Source organism: Megalopta genalis, chromosome 3, assembly GCF_051020955.1.
Source record: "Megalopta genalis isolate 19385.01 chromosome 3, iyMegGena1_principal, whole genome shotgun sequence".
Classification (NCBI taxonomy): domain Eukaryota; kingdom Metazoa; phylum Arthropoda; class Insecta; order Hymenoptera; family Halictidae; genus Megalopta; species Megalopta genalis.
In genome coordinates this window covers 22,173,080-22,196,440 of record NC_135015.1, presented here as the reverse complement: position 1 = coordinate 22,196,440, position 23,361 = coordinate 22,173,080, and the positions used below count along the sequence as shown (strand labels likewise).

At 47.6% G+C, this 23,361-nt stretch overlaps 2 protein-coding genes across 5 annotated transcripts in view; both read left to right on the top strand.

Moving 5' to 3' along the window:
* The window catches only part of iav (transient receptor potential cation channel subfamily V iav), a 42,125-nt gene extending 37,289 nt beyond the window's left edge, over positions 1-4,836 (top strand). For all 4 annotated transcript variants that reach the window (XM_033467782.2, XM_033467781.2, XM_033467780.2 and 1 more), the window contains one exon: positions 1,710-4,836. In XM_033467782.2, coding sequence (XP_033323673.2) covers positions 1,710-1,887 — 178 coding nt within the window. In that variant the 3' untranslated portion in view covers positions 1,888-4,836. The remainder of the gene's footprint in view (positions 1-1,709) is intronic.
* On the top strand, positions 1,954-23,306 carry LOC143259176 (uncharacterized). The gene is made up of 4 exons (XM_076520318.1): positions 1,954-2,077; positions 17,672-17,807; positions 19,027-19,331; positions 20,240-23,306. The coding sequence occupies exons 2-4, from the start codon at positions 17,710-17,712 to the stop codon at positions 20,401-20,403; spliced, it is 567 nt and encodes a 188-aa protein (XP_076376433.1). The 5' UTR covers positions 1,954-2,077; positions 17,672-17,709; the 3' UTR covers positions 20,404-23,306.
* Positions 23,307-23,361: the final 55 nt, after the last annotated feature.

The window sequence follows — 23,361 nt, the reverse complement described above, 5'->3', positions numbered from 1 at the left end:
TAACGTTGTTAAATGCCGGCACCGTTCCTTCCGATCGATCGTCGACAGGAGGACATTCGCAAATTTCGATGGGACGCACGCGCGCGCGCGCCCGTTAATTTGCTATAGAAGGATGTTCGTCGAATGTAACCATGGAAAATTGCTCGCGAAATTTGCGATGGAACACCGCTCGCGAGGATAATCTTTCGCGGATCGGCGTCGAGCGGGTAAAAGGTCCGGTAAAAATTGATCAACGTTATTTCGAGGATGCGCGATAGTTCGAGGCTTCGCGGTTTGCAATTTGCAATTCTCGCGGCGCGCTTTGCAAGATAAATTCCTTTCTTATCCGAAACAAATTCATCCGGCTGCTCGTACCGCATTCCCGGGAACGGTGCGCTTTTTCAAAGCATTTCTCATTTCGAAGGAATTTTAATTCCGCCCGGACTCTTGCGTAGAGCATGCCCCATCGTTAATTTGTCGCACAATTTTCATTCTGGAGGCAACGTCAACGTCTTGGCGTGCGCGCATTCTCTGATAAATAAATTATGCGGTAAATTACTTCGTTCGCGAAACTGTCGTCGAAGGTAATTTTCACGGACGTCCGTGGCCCGGCTACTATTATTATCGACATTGACGCGTTCGTTTAGGAAATGTCAAATGTTACGAATATTACATAAATCCCGGCATATTGAATTACTAGCCAGTCATTAATAATTACTGAAATTAATACGGGACAATGAAATTGCAGCGTTAATTGGATCATGGTACCGCACCGTATGTAAACATTCGATGAATACGATTGAAAATAACAAACGTGATATTGGTTACCAGAGAAGGAATTCAAATACCAAAAGCAATCGATAACTGTAGCAATCGTATGGAAGTAAATTGGAACCTCTTTCTTGCCGCGTTTTGCAAACACCGAGCGCGGTGCTACCGAAGCTTTTTTAATCAATCTTGCAAAACTGTGTTCGAATCCGTATCAACTTCGCGGTAACGATTATTAGATTGGCACGATATCAGATCGAGTTAGAAAAATATAGCGAAAGATCGTTGCCGTTGGATCGGAACGCGTTTCGTCCGCGCGTATCGTTACCTCGAAATAGTAATCGCTGATCCGCGAATCTTTTAGCAAATTCATTTACGGATTATTTTTAAAAAATCGGAATCGGCAACAAATTCGAGTTACCACCTGGAAAATTTCTTACGGTGACGATTCTGTGGAACCGTTGCGAACGTATGAAAAATGAAGATTATCGGATCGACGGTTTCTCTTTTCGTATCGTTCGATCCAAACGTTTAATTTCCCCCAACGAATCGCGGAAAATACGAATGGCCAAAACTGTGAACGCGTTAATAAAATGAAACCGTGGACAACGATCGTTTCGCGACAACGAAATTTCCAAAAAATTCGAGAACATCGACCGGTTATTCTCGACCGTATCGAACGATTAACCGAGAAAAAAGGGCGCCGGTCCACCGCGATTTTCCAGAACGAGAAGATCCATCGACGAACAAAAGAATCGGGTTATCGGTTGGACCCGGGAAACCGCGAGACCCGACGATCGACTCGCTTATTTTTCTCGCGAATTTCTGTTTACATCAAAGCCGGTGCACCCTCGTCGCGTCGTCGGCCGGGCAAGGGACCGGGCACCCACCCGGTTTCCGGCCTCCGGTCCTCGGATAGAACGTCCGTTTAATGGTTCTTGTTCCGCACAATGCGTGCACAGGGTATCGCCGAAGGAATCGGAGGAGCCTGCACAGAGGAGAAGAGAATCGATCGAGCGGAATAAGGCGGTTTCGCCGGCGACGTCTCCCACGGATCCGCTCGAGCCATGGAGCACACGCGACATCAAGGACATGAATACGATACTGGCTTGGGAAGAAAATCTGCCGGAAAGTCCTTAGCGAGGCTTTTTATCGTGGTAAACGCGAGCGCGACCCCGGATCCTCGCTTTTCCGACCAACCGACCGACGAAAACGCGGCGGTTCCTCTTCCCGAACCTGGCACCTGCCGCCCGATACGTGCCGAGGGACGATCTAGATCTAGGAGTGCTCGCGCGGAGGGAATACGAGGTGTTCTTGGAGGATTCGGCAGGTATCTGAAAGCGGATAAGCATTTTTTAGCATCTTTTGGGAAAATCGCTGCTCGGTATAGTCGATTTGCCCCGGAACGTGAATGAAGTTCGTACTTTCGCTCGCCGTACGCGATTTTTATTTCAAATATCGTAAATCGGTCGAAGAGGTTTTCTATCGGATAGAATATGATTTTCTCGTCGCTTGTTTACCAGGATAAAGAAAACCGCCCTTGCAAAATAACCGAGGGGAGCGTGAAATTTTTCTGGCAACGAAACATTTTCTGACAAAATTTTTAACACGCTCCATTATACATTATTTTCTTTTTGGTTTAATCTTGCGGCAACGAATGTTGCAATCGGCAAAGGGGAATTTTCTCTAAATTAAAAGTTTAAAAAACGAGCTGTAACAAGTAAAAAATTCTACGCACAGATCCGTACCGTAATCGCGACGGTGTGTAGGTATGATTTTTAAAAAGCGTCGAGTTTTATGGAAATCATTTATTTTTATAAACGGAAGCTAATATTTCACCGAAGAGTTATTTGGAAGAATGACAAAAAAATTGAAACATTTTGTAAAAACTGTTTCGCCGTGTTACCGAGCAGAGATGAAAATTCAATGAATTCGTGGTCTTTTATAAATGTAGGATTTCTAGAACGAAATTCCGTAATTCGCAGATTATTTAAATGGATCGTTTTAGCTAAAGCTGATCTTGTCGAATCGCGATCGAGTTACTCGACTCGAGCGAGACAAATTTAGCAAAATATAGAGTATTTTTGTCCGCGAATATTACCGGTAGCAAATACGCTCTATCCAAAACCAGCTAATGATCAATTACGGCAACCGATGATCATTTATGGCCGACCGAATCGCTATTATCGCGATGCTGGTTACTTTCGATCGAAACGCGTTTGTTCCATCAATTACGTATACAGTTCCATTTGAACATTTTAATGAAATCAATTAATGGAAATTTCTCGTTTCTAAAAATTTCAAATCCCGCACAATCGTAGACATTATCGACGAAAGAGATTCGAATAACGAATAAATCGAGCGACGACTACGATCAAATACGATAAGAAGGTATCGACGATCGCCAAATACTCCAGAACACCTCGTAAAATATTTGTCCCGATGAGAAATAAACGTTGCGAAATTATTTCAACGGTTAAATTACACGACGCGAAACGGTTTCGTATTTAAGCGATTAAAATGTTCGTCGCGCATACGGTGGATATTGGGTTAATTTTGATACGTCGTCGAACACGTTTCACTTTTGTATCGAGAACGCTTCCGAGCATGTTTCTCGCAACGATCGACGAATCGATGTAAATCACGCGACCTCGACTATTCGTTCCTTCTTCCTCCATTGAAACGCGAACCAACGCGAGAGTTTTTCCAAACAGCATTTCGTCTTTAAGCGAATTTCGAAAGAATCGGGAATCGAATAATCTCCGCCAGCTTCTTTAGCCTAATCGAAACGTTTTACAGTCCTGGGAAAAGTTTGCTAACCCGCGCTAAGAATATTAGTCGCGTAACGGGATAACATTCGTTGCCAAAAATCGTTGCTCAACAAAGCGCGGCGAACGGACGTATGCGACTATGATGAATTGTTCGCGCTTGTCGTCGGATTCCTCTGCTGGAATACGAAAACAGTTGTCGGACTATTAGAACGAACGGTCGCCTAGCCGGACGGTTCATCCAACTTCGCTGTCTATCGTTAAGAGCGGATAAACGGTTGCGAGTAGAAAATTTGTCGAGACTATGCATTTAAGATCGGAGCTTCCATCGGGAAGCGGGACGCATCGACGGCGAGTCAAACGGAGCGAGAGCGAACAATTTCATTTCTTATCGGTTTGCGAACCGGAGTGCCGGAGTACGGGAGCACCGTACTACCGGAGTTCGGTCATTGTTGCTCTGTTTCGCACACTCTTCGTACCTCTGTGTACTTTCTTCCTGGTCGCGTTCTATAGTTTCCTAAAGACGGATAACGAACTTCGCAGGAAGACCCGGCGAAATTCTCGAGCAATCTTCTCGGCTTCGCATAGTAAATACTCGCGCAGTCGCTCGCATCGGAAGTCGTCACGGTGCTCTATGGAAAGCGCGGACTTGCAACGCGGCGATAGCATCGATCGAAGAGCGTTCGCGTACTTTTTATTCGAACGCACGCATCGTCGTCCACCGGTAATTATCGAACGCTTTGCGAAAATTGGCCGAGAGCTTGCATCGGTAAATCTTTCAACGATAGTCTCTCGTTCGTTCAACGCTCGACCGGTGCGACGTTTTTTTATCGTAACAGTTAACGTACCGGAGTCGCGATAGAAAAGATGCGTCGATCTAACGTCGAACGAGCGACTGGTCTTTTTCAAAATAAAATTCGTTTTACCGGTCTTGCTCGCTTTTTGGCGAATGAAATTTACGCCTTTGCGAGCGCGATTCGCTCGTTCGTAATTGTACGTAACAAAATTGTAAAATCGAACGACATTTTATACGTAAAAAAAGAAGATTTTGAACGTTCTTTCCGGCACGCGTGTCGCACGTGTCTACATTTTTAATCTTATTCGCGCAGAACCATCTGGTCGCCCATAAAACCTCGATGCTGAAAATTAAACGTGATCAGCACTTTCCATATAATATCGTTTTACTACCGCAGAATCTCGTAAACCGAGACACTTAGCTAACCGTATCTAGAATTTGCACACGGCTGACCGGAAATCATTTATATCCCCCGACACTTTGGTATTTTCCTTCGGATTTTTAATAAACAGAGAAAGCCACGGAGTTCTCATTTTTCGAAAATATTTTTACCATACGTTTCCATCGGTTTTTACCGAAACATCGAGACAACAATTTTTTTTTTAATAAACGAAGAATCGCGTGGACGCGCAATTTCGAAGTCAAAATACGATTCTTTGTACCATTGATCATTTTGGTGGTGCAATAAGTGGTACTACGATATAATTGGTCAGGCGATTTACTCGAACCTCCTAATACAGAATTCTCGAAACGGATACATTCGTTTAAACGTTTCTACATCTATTCTTTGTACGAATATATCATCGTTTATATAGTACTATTACTAATAATAATAACAACAACAATAATTATTATTATTACTATGGCGAGGTCACAGTAATTCCATTGAAAAATTTAATGTACGCCTTCGAATTATGCCTAATTAAGAATAGTTTAAATACACAATTCCCTCTGGTCATATTTCAGACGATTCATAAAAGTTGAATGAAAATGCGGCGATTTAGTTTTACGATCTCCAAATGCATCAACGAAGGGAAATCGACTAGAATATTAGCGAGTATTGTAGCTGACGCGTTGCTGCGAAAATGCCCGACCTCCGACTACGCGGAGAGACAAGAAAATTTTTCTGTTTCACCAGCAGTTGGGGATAATGACGCGATCCGCGGTACGCTTCGAAGTACCGGAAGTCCCGCGTCGAATCTTGTGCAACGCTGTATCTTGATTGCTCCCATTGTATTCGTTCGCTTTCCACCTTTATTTTCACGCTCGGCCCGATCTCGATCCGACAATTATAACATAACTATCTTCACCGGTCGCGAAGCGTCGAGTGGACGTCAACGATACGTAGAAAATACTCGACGATAGACCGGCGTCTCTCGATCTCAACGCTCGCGAACGCGTCGGGCGCGAATTCGGTTTCAGCTTCGTTTCATTCTTAACGAATCTACAACATTCTTCCATTAGCGAACACTCTTTGGAAACGCGTTACACGGTGCGATCGATTTATTCCTAAGTTGTTCGAACTACGACGTGCGCGAAAGGATTTACAATTGTCCAGTATCCACCAGAACGTGATCGATCGCCATCGATATCCCTTCGCGCGGTAAACGCTTCCGACCACAGCAATGTCTCTCTAATCGACGCTCGGATTGTCCACAAAAATGGACAATTTTGGAAGAGGAGATACGATTGTTCGAGCCTTGCATAACCTTGACAATTCGTAACCATAAAAACGAACCGGAAGGCTCGTATAATCGTATCTCCTCGTCCCAAATTGTCCATTTTTGTGGACAATCCGAGCATCGGTTAGAGAGACATTACTGTATTTCGAGACGGTCGCACCTAGATCCATGCAACGTTGACGTTCTCGTTCGATCCGAAATAAACGTTTGTCGAGTTTGGGCGAACGTTGGCAATTTTCGGTTCAAACGGACCCGCCGCGCGGGGGTCGACGGCTCGGGCTTGGCGCGAACAGTTGCCACCTGTGAAATATTTTCTCAATCGTGGAACCAGCGACTACGAGAGAAGCTTCTTTCCGCAGACTTTTTTGCGCAGCGTGCTTGTCGAGCGTTTACGATACAAGGGACCAAATCACCTTCGCTCGGAATCGATAAACCCCGATGGGAAACGAATTCGCCTCGGCGTCGAGATCGGCGAAAGAATTCTTGTAATTAACGATATCCGCGCGGAAGACGTTTCAACGGGATGGAAAAATCCCATCGATCGAGCCGTCGAAGACGCTTAATTTCGGTCGCGCGAACCGGCACCTATGCTCGGCCAACCGGCTAATCGCGACAGCGTGCAGCGATTAGTCCTCTTATCGAAGCGGTTTCATTAAAAAACCACGTTACTGCCCCCTTTTTTGGCGCGTTTAGAGCAACGTCGCGCCGCCGCGAACGATGCAAACGGTACGTACCACGTCTAGGGATAAAACGAATCAGAATTTCTACGGAAGAGATCCATTTGTAAGAGAAGCGATCGTAGGAAGTAGCGAGAAATAAACTATTTTTAAGCGACTTTTGTATATTTAATCATCGATCGCGTTCCACGACGCGAACCACGTTTTGCACGATTTTTGCACGATTTTTGCACGATGCGAACCGCGTTTTTATTCTCTTCGCGACGTCCGCGACGCGAGCATTTTCAACGTCCGTTTATCGCGTAAAGCCGCGTTCGAAGATAGACATCTCCGCGCATTTAATCGGGACACTCGGCGCAAAATAGACAGGAAGATGTATCGCGTCGGGGACTTCGAGCGACGCGAACCTATATTCGATTAGATGGTAAAACGCACCTGTACTCGATACATGTGTGCACGTATAAATAAAACAGCGGGCATCGATTCGGCCGACACGAGTCGACGGTTTCCCTGCAAAAAGCTGATGTCCTAAAACGACCCGCTGAAAATAGGTTTACGGCGGAGACTATTAATCGAATTGTCCGTTCGCAAGGTCGGTCGAACGAAATAAAGTCAAATGTACGTTTGTCCAGCTGGTTTCGCTATAAATACGACTGCTCCCGTTTAATAAACGAAATATTCCGATCGAACGGCGAATCGCGTCTCTAGAAACCGCGCGCGCGCGGATCTTCCTCGCGAAATCGAGAATCGGCAACTGTGAAAACGAGCCGCTAGGCTCGAACAACGATCGTATCTCCTCTTCCCGAATCGTCCATTTTCGTGCGCGATCCGAGCGCGAATTACGGAGAGAAATTGCTGTGATCCGAGCGCGAGCGACGATTGTCAACGATTCGACGAATAATAAACCGCGATAACGCGACAGCGTTTATCGTTCGAAAGGAGGTCGTCGGAAGCGCCGCGGACTATTCCTACGAACGCGATTACGAATAAAATGATGCGCCCCGAAAAATACCGTGCTCGACAATGTCAAAAAATGCAGCAATTCTACGCGGCTCGTTAATCGTAATTCTCGCGAAGTAAACTGCAAAAGGCCCTTCCCTCCATTCATTTCGTAGCGCGCGCGCGCGCGCGGAACGGATGAATATGATTCCACATGAATACCCCATTATGTATTTATAGAGAATGTTCCACTTGTGCCGTTTTCCACACCCCCTCCGAAAAAAAAGGTTGGAAAAGCCTAGTCGGAGAATTTTAGCTCGCCATTGAAATAACTGACAATGAAAGCAACGGATCGCAGGTGACATAGTTTCCGCAAACTATGTCGTAATAGTGCGGCGAGACCATTATTCGTTTCTTCTGTGTCATTAAGCCCGGGGAGACAGCTGCTGGAAAAATGTTCGGAAAGTAGTTGTAAACTTCGGTTTCTTTCGTGAAATAACTCGCGCGGCGTGTCGTTAGACCGCATTCGATCCTTTTTACGGGTTTCTTTCAACGTCCTACGCGCGCGCTCTCCGCGCCGATACTTTACCTACGCAAATTTATACCGTCGGCGATCCTTCGATGGACGCGACCGCGCATTTTTTTCGACTCCTCGCCGAAAACGCGCGTCGACGGTGATACGGTTGCCGCGAGAAGTACGTTTCCGATTTTGTAATTTGTCAAGATCGTCGGAAGAAGCTACGATGCCGCCGTTCTTGCTTCTGTTTCTCGGAATCGTTGCGGTCGATCGTTGTTTCGCACGAAGGACCGCAGTCTGCAGTCTACTAATTACCATTGCGCCGAAAATCTGCTAAAACGGCCTCGGAACTATCGTAAACCGAGATTCATGGACAGTTGTACGTATCGGTACATGATACAGAGATCCGACTTCGGGGCAGGTTCGCTTGTTAGTAGTAAACCGATATCTGGGAATCCCGGAATAATATAGTGCACGGAACTTCCGTCCGAGTGTTCCTCCTCCGTCTGTACACGGTACAGTCGCACTTTCCGCATCCTAATACACGAACGTTGATAACAGGGACGTACAGGGTGTCCCAAAATTATTGTACAAGCGGGAAACGAGGTGTTCCCGAGGTCGTTCGAAGTTACTTTTTTCCTAGTTATCAACGAGAAACGGTGACCAACGAGGGGCGAGATTAGTTCTCTCTCTCCCTCTCTCTCTTTCTCTCTCGTATTGGTCGCCGTTATTCGTTAATAACTCGTAAACTCGAGACACGCTGCGTATATCGTCGCATCGAAACGGTCCATGCACGATAGAATTTGCCAAATCCGCGTCGGTCGTATTTTCGAGCGTTCGGGTGGGCAATTACCCTCCGTTTAATTTTTATTTCCGGCTCGGCCGGCAGTTTTGTCGGGCGCGAGGCGGCGTATCGTTCCCTTGGCGGGAACGTTATAACGCGTAAACGAGACCGACAACTCCGGCAAGTTGGACGATTCTTGGATGTTCAGCACGTGTTTTCATTTCGTTATCCCACCGTGGTTCCTTCCCATATCATTACTGTTTCAATACACGCGGGAGGTGGAAAGTTTCCAAGGCAGTGAACCTCGCCGAGCATATCTCGCTTGTTCTCTTTCTTCGTTCCCGCGGTTGCGTCGAAATGAAAACTACGGAACTACGTATGAAAGAACACTTTAGAAAGAACGAATAACCGAAATTCCCTGCGTTGCCCGATCTCTCCGCGGCCCAATTTTTATGCCGGAGAAATAAAATCGTTCCTCGCGTTCCGATCCGAAACGATGCTCGAAATTAGGCCGTCCGGACGTTTCTTCGACGAAAGCCGAAGAAAAAGAAAAATCGTAAGACGAGCGTGGAACACGTTTTTCTCACCGATTCCGAAGGCTTCGTTTCGCCGATCGAATTACCGGTATAAATTGGTCGCACGGTGCAACAATTTTTGGTAAGCCGACGGTCGTAGAGCCGGATTACCGCGGAACTTCGGAGACTTCCTGGGACTTTACAGGCCAGTGGATACGCTGCTTCGACATTCCAATGTCCATTACCAATTCCCCGGTGCAACTCCGGCATTCTGTTTCTGCGATTCATGAATCAGTAACCGTTCGATAACGTCGGGAAATATTGATGCAAACGCTTTAATAAAGGATGCGCGTAATAATAGGTTGCTACGGCGTTTCGCTATCCAGCAGGCTGTCGGAACTCGAAACAATCGCGCGATTCTGTCGCATCTCGATCCAAAGATATCCGGAGATCGTTTTCAACAGGATATTTCTACGATCGAAGCTGCGATCCGTTTTCTTTGGCAAGCGGCGGTAACGAGACGACCGGCTTCGCTTTATTCGAAGATTCTTGAACGCGTTGCGATAAGAAACGGCGAAACGCGTCTAAATAAATTCGATCTTGTAATTCTTACGGGACAACGGACGCCGGTTACTTTTGTTTAGAACTCGGCGAGTCTAGCGTTGAAGCTCCTTCGCGTTTTTCGGTCTTTGGTATGCTCGATTCTTGATTCGGTGGAATTCGGTGTCGACGATTGCCGACTCCGCGGATCACAGACGACGACGTTCGTACTCCTCCGGGATTTTCTCTATCGACGTATCGCGAATCCTGGGACCGTGTACCGACAACCTCGCGCTCGTGAAACCCTATACCGAAAAGTTCGGACACGTGGAACATGATACAACGATACGGAGCCCGTGGGATTCGGCACAGACGGCCTCGAATATACCGCACTCGATACAAACAATTCGGCGCGCGCGATACAGGGTTTGACGTTCGCACCAATAAGCGAGACCGCGAAACGGGATCGTCGCGTCGCGAAGCGCCGCAAAGAATGCATTATTCCGGGTCCTCGAGAATCGAGTCGACGCTGCTGGCAAAGATCGATTATTATACACGGATTCGCCGTCTCGTACGGCGACGCTTCATTTTCGAAACTCGTTCTCCGTTCTCGGTTGAACATGCAAAATCGAACGTTCAACTTTCAGAATTTGTTCTGCTCGAACCGCGAACGTTACGGAAACGATGCGCGCGCGTAGATATTTTCCGCGAACTCTCCCGAGTACAACAGCGTGTTTTATCGTAACGTTGTAGACGTTTAAACGCGTTCGAACGACTTCTGAAGAGACGCGTGTCTTGGACGCTTTTCGAACGGTCTAAATTCTAAACGATAGGAAGCTTGCGACGCTTTTGAATAATTAAACGACGCGGACAAGTGACTAGCCGAAATGTAATATTCTTTAAGAAAATATATAAACGAGTTGGTTAGGTTTCATCGAAAACAAGTAATCGATATTTCGCGGACAGCTCGACGCGAAACTCGTCGACGAAGGAAACTTCGGAATCGACGGAATTATCGAATTCCGTTCTCGACGAACGATTCTTCGCGAAGATATTTTTAGGAACATCGTTCATATTCCGTGGCGGGCGGGCTCGTCGTTTCGCGATCTCGTCGAAAGATCGAGTCGGAAAACACTGCCGCAGGGTGAAAGTAGCAGCGAGATTAGCCGACAGCAGCGAAACGCAAAAGGTAAAACGTCGGGACAGATTTTCGGTCGTTGAAAATCCACGGGAACTGACGGAATGACGGGACGTATCCCGTTCTACTTCTTATTGTTCTTAACGGGCTGCCGTGATTGCGATCCGCGACGGGCGCGACGCGTTCCTCGCGATCGCGCCGATTACTGCCGCATTTGCGCCGATCACACGATGTGTCGGTTTCAGGTACGTGTAAAGGCGGTTAGAAATTATCGGTCGCGCGCGAGAAGAAACGATAAATGAGATTACAAGCGATCTCGAGCACGCTCGGTTGGACCGTTGTCAAAAAATGTCCGCCGCACGAGCAGCGTTCGATCGTGAAACCGATCGATTCGTCCGAATCCGATTCGAGGTCGGGAAACGCGAGGACGACGGACACGCGCGAGTCGCGTGTTTTCGCGATTTTATTTCCGACAGACGAATTTTCGCGTAAACTCCACGGACCGCTTATAATTACGATAAAACCGATTTCAAATTGACCCGAGCGCTTACGGTATCGCATTGCGACAAATTGCATCGCGCGACGCGGCGATCCGCGCGTATTTTCGTACAGATTTATTATGTTTCGAGAGATTTTGTTCCAAGTTATTCCGTTGATAAATCGTATATCGATCACCGTATTAATTATAAACGCGAACAAGGAAGCCCGGTATAAATCGGGACAATAAAAATCTATCTCATATGCGTGAATTTGCGCGGCAGGAAATCGGAAGCGACGACAGCACTCGTTAATATCGAATGTCACCCATACAACGAACTCTGCTCTCGTTGCACGGACGAGACTCGAAATCGCGCACCGCGAAGAATAGAATGAGCTTGTTAAAAGCAAAATATCATGGAAACCTCGAATCCGCGATGCGGAGCTTCGTTTATAACGGAGCGGCGCGCCGCGGCGCCCGAATCAAATGAAACGAAGTTATACCGCGCATTATTTATTGCGCCGGCAATTAAAACTTCGATATAAACGACGCGCTCGTTTTAATTAAGAAGAAACTAAACGAAGATCTGTTCGGAGCTGTCGATGACGCGACCTTCGAGCGGTCTCAGATTCTAGTAATTAAAATTAAAATCGGAAGCTTCTCTTTTTGTTTCACAACGTCGCTACCGAAGGAGGTATTTAGGCGCATCTCTTTGTACTCGTATAACAACAAGCAGATCTCGGGAATGAATTTCGCTGCAAGTAGTATCAACGGACAATGGTCGGTCACTGTGATACGCTGATCTGAAAATACGCGTCTTCGAGTACTATTAAAGCCAATTATTTAAAAATTTTTATTACGACAAGTTGAAGAACGAATTCTACGATATTCTGCAAGCATTTCTATCGTATCTTTTCTTCAAAAAGAGATCGTTAGATTTAACGGTACATGGTAAAAACTGCAGGCAACCGTTAGGTAGGAACGTAGAAAAGAGAGACCTAATTTTTAGGTAGGAGCGTAGAAAAGAAAACCCTTTAATAAGAAGACCGAATGAAACGTTACGCTCGAATTGCGATGAAACTTTCTAACAAGATAATATAACGGAAAATATTTAGTTTATCTCGAACCCGTGACCTTATTCCATCGAACGATACTCGTCATGGCCGCGTGCACGGAATAACAACTACAACCGTAAAAAAGTTCCGAACAGAAAAATTCCATTTCGTCGATGCGAAGAACGTTGAATTTTAGAAAACGTTCGTACGTTTGTCGCGCGTAAAGTACTCACCGTCGTTACCGCATTTATTTGTTAGACCGAATATTTAGCGTCGGTACCGGCGAGTAAAATAAGGGTGCTATAGACGACTGTGATAGAAATGAAATTGAGGCAGCAGTTGAGAGGAAGTTTCAAATTACAGTCGGGGAAAAGAGAGTTCGTCGCTGGATGCTAAAAAATATCGCACGCGACTCTGTGAGAGACTTGAAAAAGCGCCTGCTGCCACTTCACCGCGTCAAAGCGAATTCGATGAAGCAGCATGCAGAAGCTCTGCCCAAAGAACCGAGTTACATGCGTACTTTTTCGCCAAAGTCGTAAATACCCGGTATATTCGACGCCTACGCGCATCGATCCGAAGCACGTTATTACCCGCGAAGCGCCGTTGTTCGAGTCGCGGCTAAATCATCGTCGAAGCGCGTTCGCTCTAGAAACGTGGCAAACAACGAAACGCGGCGCGATTACACCGAAAACAATCTCACCGTTATCCCTCCTGTATCGAAAAAGCATGAAGTTTTTATTCGCAAACAATTTTGTATCACGTTCCAATTTTAGTTCCGCCAATTGCAGCGCGTTGCCCGCGCATCGAATTATTCCGGCGCTTCGCGGAGCGGAGCGGAGCGATGCCCGGCGAGAGAGTTTTACATTTCTCGTTTTCATAGCCTGACGTGGCCGGTGTTAAATGCGCGTATCTGGATCGCGAAAATATCGACGAAAAGGACATCGAAACGATCCTCGAGTGGCACAATGTTTATCGCAACACCGTGGCAAGCGGACTCGAGCAGCGCGGAAATCCCGGACCGCAACGCCCTGCGAAATTCATGATGGAACTGGTATGATTTCCCGTAGAATTTGTTCGCGTTCGATACGCCGACGCAATTACCAACCGCGGCGATTGTTCGACACGGCGAGTCCAAAAACTGTGCGAGCATTACAGGCTTTCGAGAGAAAAAAAACTGTCGACTCAAAAATTCCAGAAAATCGAAGCAATTTGTTCAACGAAATAATCGTCGGAGATGCAGCAGCATTATATATACACGGCTGATGCAGCAGTCTCTAGAATCGCCGACGATTTGTTTTCGTTACCGAATCCATCACCGACGGGAAGATCGAAGCTTCCCCTTTCCAACGATACCTTAAAACTCGATGTACGACGTTTTCAGGCCATTTTATCGAGCTTCGAAAGACAGGTGCATTTTTACGAAAATACACGCAACGATCTTACGCGACCGAACGACTGTTCCATAAAACAGCCGAAAAAAAAATCGTACATCAAGTTTTATCGGGTCGTTGCAAAGGAGAAGCTTCGATCTTCGAATCTATGGTAGATTCGGTCGCGAGAAAAATTTTTCCACGATTCTACGGACGTTTCAATTTGCAGTATCTTCGAGACGAAACGTGTCTTCGGTTTTCCAGTCGCTATATTACGTGAAAACATCTTGGAAAAGAAAACGACGATAATCCTCTGGATCAGATTAATTTAGCAATTCGAACCTTTCGTTGTCGTTCTCCAATCGCAACGTTTCATTGTCTTCGTAATTCTTTCGCGTCGCACCTTCGTAGAATGCGAAATTGGTACAAACTACAATGATACGGTAAATAAGATTGATCTTACTTCTATTACGAGTGTTTAGATCTCGAAGATTTCACTCGCGATCAGCTTACACGCGAATCAGCTGATCGATCCGAATTGATTTGGACAGGTCTGGGACGGCGAACTTGCTCGCGTCGCGGAGCAATGGGCGCTGCAGTGCAACCTCTTCGAGAAGGATCGATGCCGAGACGTTGGCAAGTACCTCCACCGGATACGTCTCATTTTTCCCCGTAGCCGTTTCATTCTGCCCTATCATTTTTCAATATCCAACGTTTCGTCGCGCAGCCGAAAGCGAGATTGTTTTAGCGGGATCCCTGTACGCCGAAACGGCTCGCGTTCGCGCGTTCGGTTCTCGCTTCTCTATCAACTTGTTCATCGTTCCTAGGTTTCGTTCGTTGCGAGCGGCGCGGCGGCGCTCGCAAACTGTAACAAACTCTTGCGATTTTCCCGTGGAAAAGTTCAAATTGCTGCGAAACCAACCAGCCGCCGTTCGTCGTTCGCGGCTACGCCATTTTCCGCGATCAAAATTATTCCGAACGCCGGGGAAATTAATTTAATCGCTTCAATTGGATATCGCCGTACCAGAAACAAGTTCGAATACGAAAACGGTGAAACGTGGAAAAGGTTGTGTCCGTAGCACGGACACGGTTGCGCGATTTCTGGTTAAACCGGACACGAGACTTCGCTTCGACGGCTGAAACTCGAAATCGAAGAAATCGCGATCTTCGGCGAACGCGCGCCGCGACGCTTTGCAACCGCTGACGCGATTTTACGGAATTCTTTGAACTTTCCGGCGAGATTTTAATCGAATCGATCGGATTAAGAGGATGCGAGAGGGAAGCTCGAAAGATCTTCTTTCGTTCGTACGCGAACAAAACGATTCGACTCGTTCTCGCTCGGAAATTGTTTGCTCGGACATTTTTCTGCCAACATCGAACAGAATCGAACGCGTCTTCGTTGCGGCGTAAACTTTCTTCTTCGGTTTGAGATATTTGATTCGACCAAGTTCGATTCTTCCGCGAAGATTCGTGCTTCGTTTTACTCGCAAGATGCAACGTAACGCGAGATCGTGTTGCAACGACGACGCTCGAAACTCTTCCAGTTTTCGGACAATACGAATTGCCGGCGATTCGTACGCGAAATCGATCTTTGCATCTACTAGTAACGAACGCGGACTTTGTTGCAACAAGGACGACGGTCGCGTCTCCTGACGGTGTCCAAAGAAATTGGCTTTCTTGTTTAATTTTGTTTCGCTCGCGTGCCTCTTCTATTTACGCGAGTGCTGCAAACTTGGTACGGAAACGCGCGTTTTCCTTGCATAAACACGTGGGGGATTACCGCAATTCAAAATCCGAATCGAACAAAATTTGATCGGTAAATCAAAGCACGTGTATAAGATCGTTCTTTTTTGCAATCGACAGTGTCCAAACTACAACCGCGCGCAGTTTTCCTTCTAAATACCGTATATTAAATTTACTACTTTTTTTTTAATTTTGCAACGAACGCACCGATATCGATTAATCTCTCGCGTTGCAGTATTTTTTATTTCCGAGCTCGCACGACCTCGAGGCGACTTTTACCGCTTCTATTTCGATTCGAAAGATCGAAGATCGCCCACGTTTCTCGAAGATGCGATAAACGTCTGTTTCGGCCCCGGCGGCACTGCGATACAAAATGCCAGAAAATCGTGAGCAGGGATAATATTTGCTTGCGTCGCGCCGGTAGCAGCATATCGGCGAGTGCGAGTGTACGATCGAGTTGCAGAGAGGGCGGACGATACCGTTCGAACACACAGTGTCTTTTACAAACATCGCCAAGTGGTCTCCGTGTGTCGAAGTTACACTCGAGAGGAGAACGCTCCCTGGTCGGCTGTCCCGGTCCTAAGCAAAGACAATGATCCGTCGCGTCGGATCGATAGGGGAGGATTCGTCCTGACTCGCAACAGTCAGAAATTCGCAGCTGTTACGCGCTTCGGGGAGAACGCGCGCTCCGGAATTACCGCGGGCGCTGCCGCGATATACTTGCGAAATATTCACTGCGAATTCAAATTACTTTTCGCAGTAAAGCAACGGTAATCTGGCTAACGATCCGATGCTTTGTCGCGAGGCTTAGACTACTGTATTTGTGCATTCTAGTAGTTACCCTGGAGTCAAGTTACTAACAAGCTACAAGGGAACGCATATCGCGCACGTCGCACCCGTACACACTTTGACTTTGACGGAACTGTGTGTAGTCGGATAATCCTCGGAAATATATTCGACGCGCGGCCCTTTTTCTCGTTCGTCGTCCCCGTCGAAGGAACGAGAACGGTCCTCGAGATCGAGGCTTCGGGAAACATTTTCAGAGATAGCTAGGGGGCGCGGGGAAACATTTGTTCCAAGCGGATAACGAACAAACTTTCTTGGGACGCGTAGAATCATCCTCGACGCGTTCACCGTCGTATACGGTCGTACATTATACGTATACGGATGATACTAATTTTTGACCAGCTTTCAAAATTCACCGTTATCGCAATATATTTATTGCTTGGTTTACCGCTTAGATTTCGCGGCGTATTTTGCGGTTGATTTTCGGTGCTCGTATTCAAAACGTTTCAAACGAAACGAGTTGCAACGTTTGGTGCGAAAAGCTTCGTTTCTCGATCGGGAGAATTTATAATCGTTTTATAAGAATTTATAATCGATCGGTAAACCAATGTTTTATCTTATCCATCGGACAAACTCGCAATTTCTAAGTTGCCTACGTTCGAATTCGGAGGACGCGTTTCCGAAGCGTCGGACCTTCGATTCGAGGAGGAAATGGATTTCTCTGACCCGCGCGACAGAAAAAGCTCCGCAATTAAACCCCCGGCTCGACGAATTCATTAAGAATCGAACGATTGCCTGTTTTACCCGAGCCCCGACGTCTCGACACCCGCAGAATATTAAATTCCCGAATGTTGCGCATTTTTTTCGTCGAGTGGGTCGAGCTTTCGGGGAATCGGGGTACCGTTGGAACTAAAAAAAATTTCGTTTTTACCCTATTGGCGATACGTATCCAGTTCCAAAGCGGATCGATATTCTCTCGGCACGAAACGAACGAACGAACGAACGAACGAACCAACCAACGAACGAACGAACGAACGAACGGCCACGGCCTGACTGATGAATTTAATCGGTCTATGTGTAAGGTAACATACGAACCGTCGCCGTTGTGTGCCAAACGGTCTATGTGTTCTTTGTAGAGCGATTCGAGGTATGGCAGAACGTGCACCTGCTCGATATGAACAGCGTGGGAAACGGCACGTCCGCCGCGAGACTTCACTTTCACATTCAATCATGGTACGATGAAGTAGAAGACTTCGATTCCGCGGAATTCGGGTGAGTCCGGTCCGCTTTATACACCTTCCTGCGAGCTTTAAAGCTCCGTAATTTCGCGGACTCGTTATTTTTCCGACGCGCATTATACGATGGAAAAAGTGGCCGGGATTTCTCGTTCCACGGTCCCGCGCGATGCGCGAAAAAAGAACATTTTGCACGGGAGCGGGCGAGTCGCGACGCGGAATTCGATCGTCGCGTATACAGCAACCCGATTATGCCGGTGAGAAAACCAGGAACGACGCGTGCTATTCGGCGATTCGCGTACAAAAAAACGATGGAACAGCTCGTAGAATAGAATCGGATATCGTTGTCTCGGCCAGCAAACTCCGGCGGTTGATGCGAGCAAACAGCGAAGCGACGAGCATATCGGCTCATGATTGTCACGGGCATGCACAAATTTGCCAGTCGGGCAGGTTATGCCCGTATACGCGACGGCTAGGTCCTGGCCTGGCCGTTGAACGGCTAATCGGTGTTTACGGACTGTGCAGCGAGCTAACGAACGGTTCGAGGGATTTAAATTATCTTACGATTCAACTGCTGCAACTTATGCGGGTCGCTGTCATCGAACGTCCCATCGCGACGGCATTCGGTAACCGACCCTAACGAGCGATCGGAGCGCACGCGACCCCGTCGAACGAGTTCCGTCACCCTTCAAAATTATTCGGGTCGTGCAAAAATAATCGCGGCTTCGAACCTTCGAATTCGACTACCGATTTTCTAGTGGCAGAACCGGTCGTTCCAACATCTCGAAAAAGAATTTCGAGTAATTTGGTCCGGTTCGTTCGCCGGTGCATCTCGCGCGCGCGCGCGCGAAATCGACTCGACTCAAAACAATCGTACCTCCTCTTCCCAAATTGTCCATTTCTGTGGACCATCCGAGCGTCGATTAGAGAGACATTACCGTATTCCCAATCGTCGACTATAGAATCTCTGCTATACGCGGTCTCCCATAATTCGAAGTCACCTTTTCCTTGGCGAAAATGCGATCCGCGGCTTCGTTTACGACGAAATCTCGCGACTCCGTGCAACAGTTTTTGTGATCCGAACGAACGCGACGACGTTCGAACGGTTTTGGAACGCGACGCAACGATTCGCAACGGCGCCTCGGAGTCATCGGCCGAGCGCGAAGGGTTACGAATCTTCGCGCGGAACGTGGAACGGGGTTGAACGCGAGGCTCGTCGGTAAACGGTGTTACCAATTGGCGCGTCTCTGTTCCAGGTACGTAAACTACGCCGCGCGAGGCAACCTGTCTTACATCTCGTTTGCTTCGGCAACAATTAGCCAAGTCGGTTGCGGCCGCGCAATTTACACAGCCGGGCCAGACGAGTCGACTCGTCGAGGAGGGTCCGCGATGGCCTTGCATACAATACCCGTCGGAATCGGGGATCGAGTGGAGACCCTTGTGTGCAATTACGGGCCTCTCGATCGGAAGACATCGGGGGAACTCTACGAAGACGGTGTGCCGGCTCTTTGTCCACCGGGAACGGTTCGCAGTTCGCGATACAGAGCCCTCTGTCGTGCTCGTAAGTGTTGCCTTCCAATCCCCCCTTTCCCCCCTTCTCGTCCTCGTCCTCGTCCTCGTCCGCATCCGCATCCGCGTCCGCGTCCGCATCCCTGTCCTCCTGCTCATCCCTCGTTCTTGTTCTTGTTCCTCTGTGTGTTCAGCTGCACACGATTGTTGTCGCTTCCCTCTAGCCACGGTCGTTACCGTCCTCGGATATACGAACCAGTTAACAACGACGAATTTCGGCGCTACGAGCAACGGGAGAATCGTTTTCGACGCGCATTTCAATTGTTCGTCTCGCGAGAGCTCCGCCGTTATTACAACACCCGACGGATCGCGCAAATTGATTTTTACAAGGGACCTTTCGTCGTTCCATCGCCTCCGATTCTTGCACCGAAGCTCGCGGTGGCTCGCTCGAAGTGTCCGCACATGCTGTACAGTAATGTCTCCCTAATCGACGCTCGGATTGTGCAGAAAAATGGACAATTTCGGAATAAGAGATACGATTGTTCGAGCCTTGTAGCTCGTTTTTTACAGTTGTCGACACTTCGTAACTCTAAAAACGAGCCGTAAGGCTCGAACAATCGTATCTCCTCTTCCGAAATTGTCTATTTCTGTGGACCATCCGAGCGTCGATTGGAGAGACATTACCGTATTCCCAATCGTCGATCTCTGCTATAAGCGCGGTCTCCCATAATTATGTTAATATCCGGAAAGTGGTGACTCCCGAGGTCGTTCGAAGTCACCTTTTCCTTGGCGAAAATGCGATCCGCGGCTTCGTTTGCGCGTTATCAACGAAAAGCACCGACCAACGAGAGGCGAGCTTGCCCTGCATAGTTCGTGGAAGCGTCGAACAAAAATTGCAACTTGAAAGTTGCAGAAAATACCGCTTCGCGGAGAGAAAATAAAAGGAATTGATTTCAACAGTACCCTCGAAGAATCCGCCGCAGCTGGTCGGGTTCCGAGGACTCGCTCAACGGAACAAGATGGAAAACGTCGGAGGTGCAGCGACCGATGAAACGTCCGAAATTAAACGCACAATTTATCTCGTCCCAACGATGCTGTTATCGCTGACACGCCTGTCGATGTGATCGCCACTTATCGCGCGTTGCGCGATTAAATGTTACCCGATACGGCGGCATCGATAAAATTCGTGTTCCACGGGTAAATCGGTTTTATTATTATTTCTCGCTCCGTCTCGACGATCCGAAGCATCGCGAGCACGACGGAAAATTAGATCGCTTTCGAACCAGAGAAATAACCGGTCGATCGCGTCGCATTTTCTAGGCCTCTAGGCCGCTGCGGTGTACAATTTACAAATCAATCATTACGTAGATGCGACGGTTAGATTCGCGCGGTGAAATATTCGTTGCGATAACGAAGCGACGCGACGCGACGTCTGTGCTGATTTCTGGATGGTCAATTTGCTGACCCATTGCTTCTAGTCGGTTATAAGGATTTGATCGTGCAATTAAGCAACCGTGACAAAGCGTGCTCGGCGAAAAAAGGGACGGAAAAATTGGTCCGACAGGTCAAGCGATAATTGAAAGAGTCAAGCCGGAGGAGAATCGAGCGAGACGGTTGATGAATATTTCAGCGAGGTTCCAGGAAGAATTACTAAGCGGAAAAGGGGCTCGTCAAGAGGTTCGGAGCGAGAGAGAGAGAGAGAGAGAGAGAGAGAGAGAGAGAGAGAGAGAGAGAGAGATGGAGAAAGCGCGCCTATGTGTGTAGAACGTGTCGCCGTGCACGAGGAAATCGACGTTTCGCAGTGCAAACACTCCTGTTGATGTTATTTTCTTGTTTGCACGACATCAGAACGATCGTAACGCGTCCACCCCGCGTAGCGGTACATCAATCGGTCGGTAGGTACGTGTCAACGATCCGCGGCTTTCGCCGATCCAGCTCCGTTCGTCGCAACGATTCGCGGGCCTCGTTTTGCGAAAGGCGGTGGCAGAATCAACGATAGGACGAAGCGTCCCGAAATTAACTCTCTGCCGAAGATCAACCAACTTTTTTTAAATTTATTTAACGCGATAGTTCGAGGCTCGAAGAATCGCGACTCGGTATTCTCGGATCTGCCGGTTTCAATTCCGATCTCCGAGCATTCCTGGGAGAAATTGCTGCACGTCCACCGAACGGACCTAAATATGTGTATCTCGAAACAGACGATTCGTCCTATATACGCGTGCACGTATAATTATTCGAGATACCGGAGGTTCGCGCGGAAACGGAACGTTCGGATTGATAATTGATAATTGACTAATTGCACCGGCGTTCGATCGCAGTTAGCACTCGACTCTTAGACTCTTCACTTTACGATGGATATTGTAAAGCTAAAGGCGGAGCATTTCGCGTGCGCGAAGCAGCGAGTCTCGTTAAATTATTTCACGACGTTTAAAGCGACAAGGGACTTCGTTGTATTCGCACGAAACAATTGCCGGAGGCCCTTTTGAGACGCGAGCCATTAAAACTGTGTCTGAATAAATGTTGCACGGTGATATTCATGGCTCGTCGATAACGAATGATCGACGAGAAATTTTCGATCGGCCCGCGAACGTCGACACGGTCGAAGCGGATCGGGATCCGTGGGGCGCGGCGTCTAGCGTTTGCATGGAAAATGCCTCGAAAATAAAACGCGAGGTTGCCTGTAAATCTTCTTTATGTTTTGCGAACGGCTAACGTCGCGTACGTACGCGCGCGCGTTAAACGTTGCCCGAATATAAAGTAGCCGGGGACCGCAGGCAATTACGTAGCCTTAATTGGATGTGTCAAGTGTTCGCGCATCTCCAAGGAATTATTGTTTACCGAGCGAATTAGTTTCCGCGTTTCTTCCCTCGAAAAGTCGTCGAGGGTGGAAAGAAGTCCGCGCGAGATCGGATCGAACGACGAACGCTTCCCGCGCCCGTTCCGTTACGTCGATCGCGAACATTCTCAATTATTAGAGTTCCGCTATTTCTCCCTGGTTAAACTCGAAACTTTCTGCTCGATAACGAAAGCAACTCGCGACCGACCGACCGACGTTCCCCGCATTTTTCAACGTTTCTAGATTCATTCCGGACAACCTATCCCTTCGGAGAGACTCGAATTCCGTTCGACCGATATCGCGTATTCGCGCTAAATTACGATTGATTTTCTGGAACGACGGTCTCGCGATGAAATTCTCGGAACCGTTCCGTTTGGAAGTTGCTTGAAAATTGTTATCATCCGCCATGCTATCGTCGAGCGCGGATAAAGCGCTTTTATAGGGCCGAGAAGAGGAACTCTTGCAAGTTAAACAACGAAAGTTGCCGACTCAAGGTCCGAACGTGTATCTTCGAGAATAAAAACGGGAACGGCGGAAGGTACGCGTTCTTGAAAGTTATCGTGCTTCGAAGCAGCGGATACAGAGAGGAAAGAATACTCCATAGATGGTTAGAGAGGATACTTTAAAACGGAACGAAAGTGCGATCGATTAACTTTCCGACCATCGGGCCGTGTACTTCCAGGCTCCGTTGCGGTATTCTAATTTCGAAGCCGCGCGATAAACTCCGCTTAACCATTGCCGTACATTAAATATATCCCGCTTAGCCGTGCCGGAATATCGAATATCACTTAACCGTGGCATTCCGTTAAAAACAATCCGTATTTTTCTAATAGAAAATCCTCTCCCTCGAAGTTGGAACGATAAACTCCGATTCGCGATGATATAATTATTCTCTTCAATTTTGTCAACGAGCGATCGTTGTTCGATCGTTCGCAGTCTGCCAAACGAATCGAACGCATCGAGAGATTCGAAAGTTTCACGACCGACAGAGATCGAATATTTTTATCCGTTTCCGACGAGTTTTGCAACCCGCTCTGTCGGCGGCGAATTCAAAAGACGACTTCGGGCATCGAGCGTCATTCTTCGATAGCGAAATGAAATTTTCGCGAGTGAAAAATTGTGCTGTTCGTTCGAAGAGTGGCATCGCTCGTTTTCCGTACAGAAAGATTACCGTTCCACCGTCACGGTGCATCGTCACGGGTTTTCAACGATTCGAGCAACAATGAACATTCTCGGATTAACTTGC

Coding starts and splice junctions, on each gene's coding strand:
- LOC143259176 (XM_076520318.1), top strand. CDS start 17,710: ATGAACAGCGTGGGAAACGGCACGTCCGCCGCGAGACTTCACTTTCAC. Junction 17,808..19,026: donor TTCGATTCCGCGGAATTCGG/GTGAGTCCGGTC, acceptor TCTCTGTTCCAG/GTACGTAAACTACGCCGCGC. Junction 19,332..20,239: donor CAGAGCCCTCTGTCGTGCTC/GTAAGTGTTGCC, acceptor TGATTTCAACAG/TACCCTCGAAGAATCCGCCG.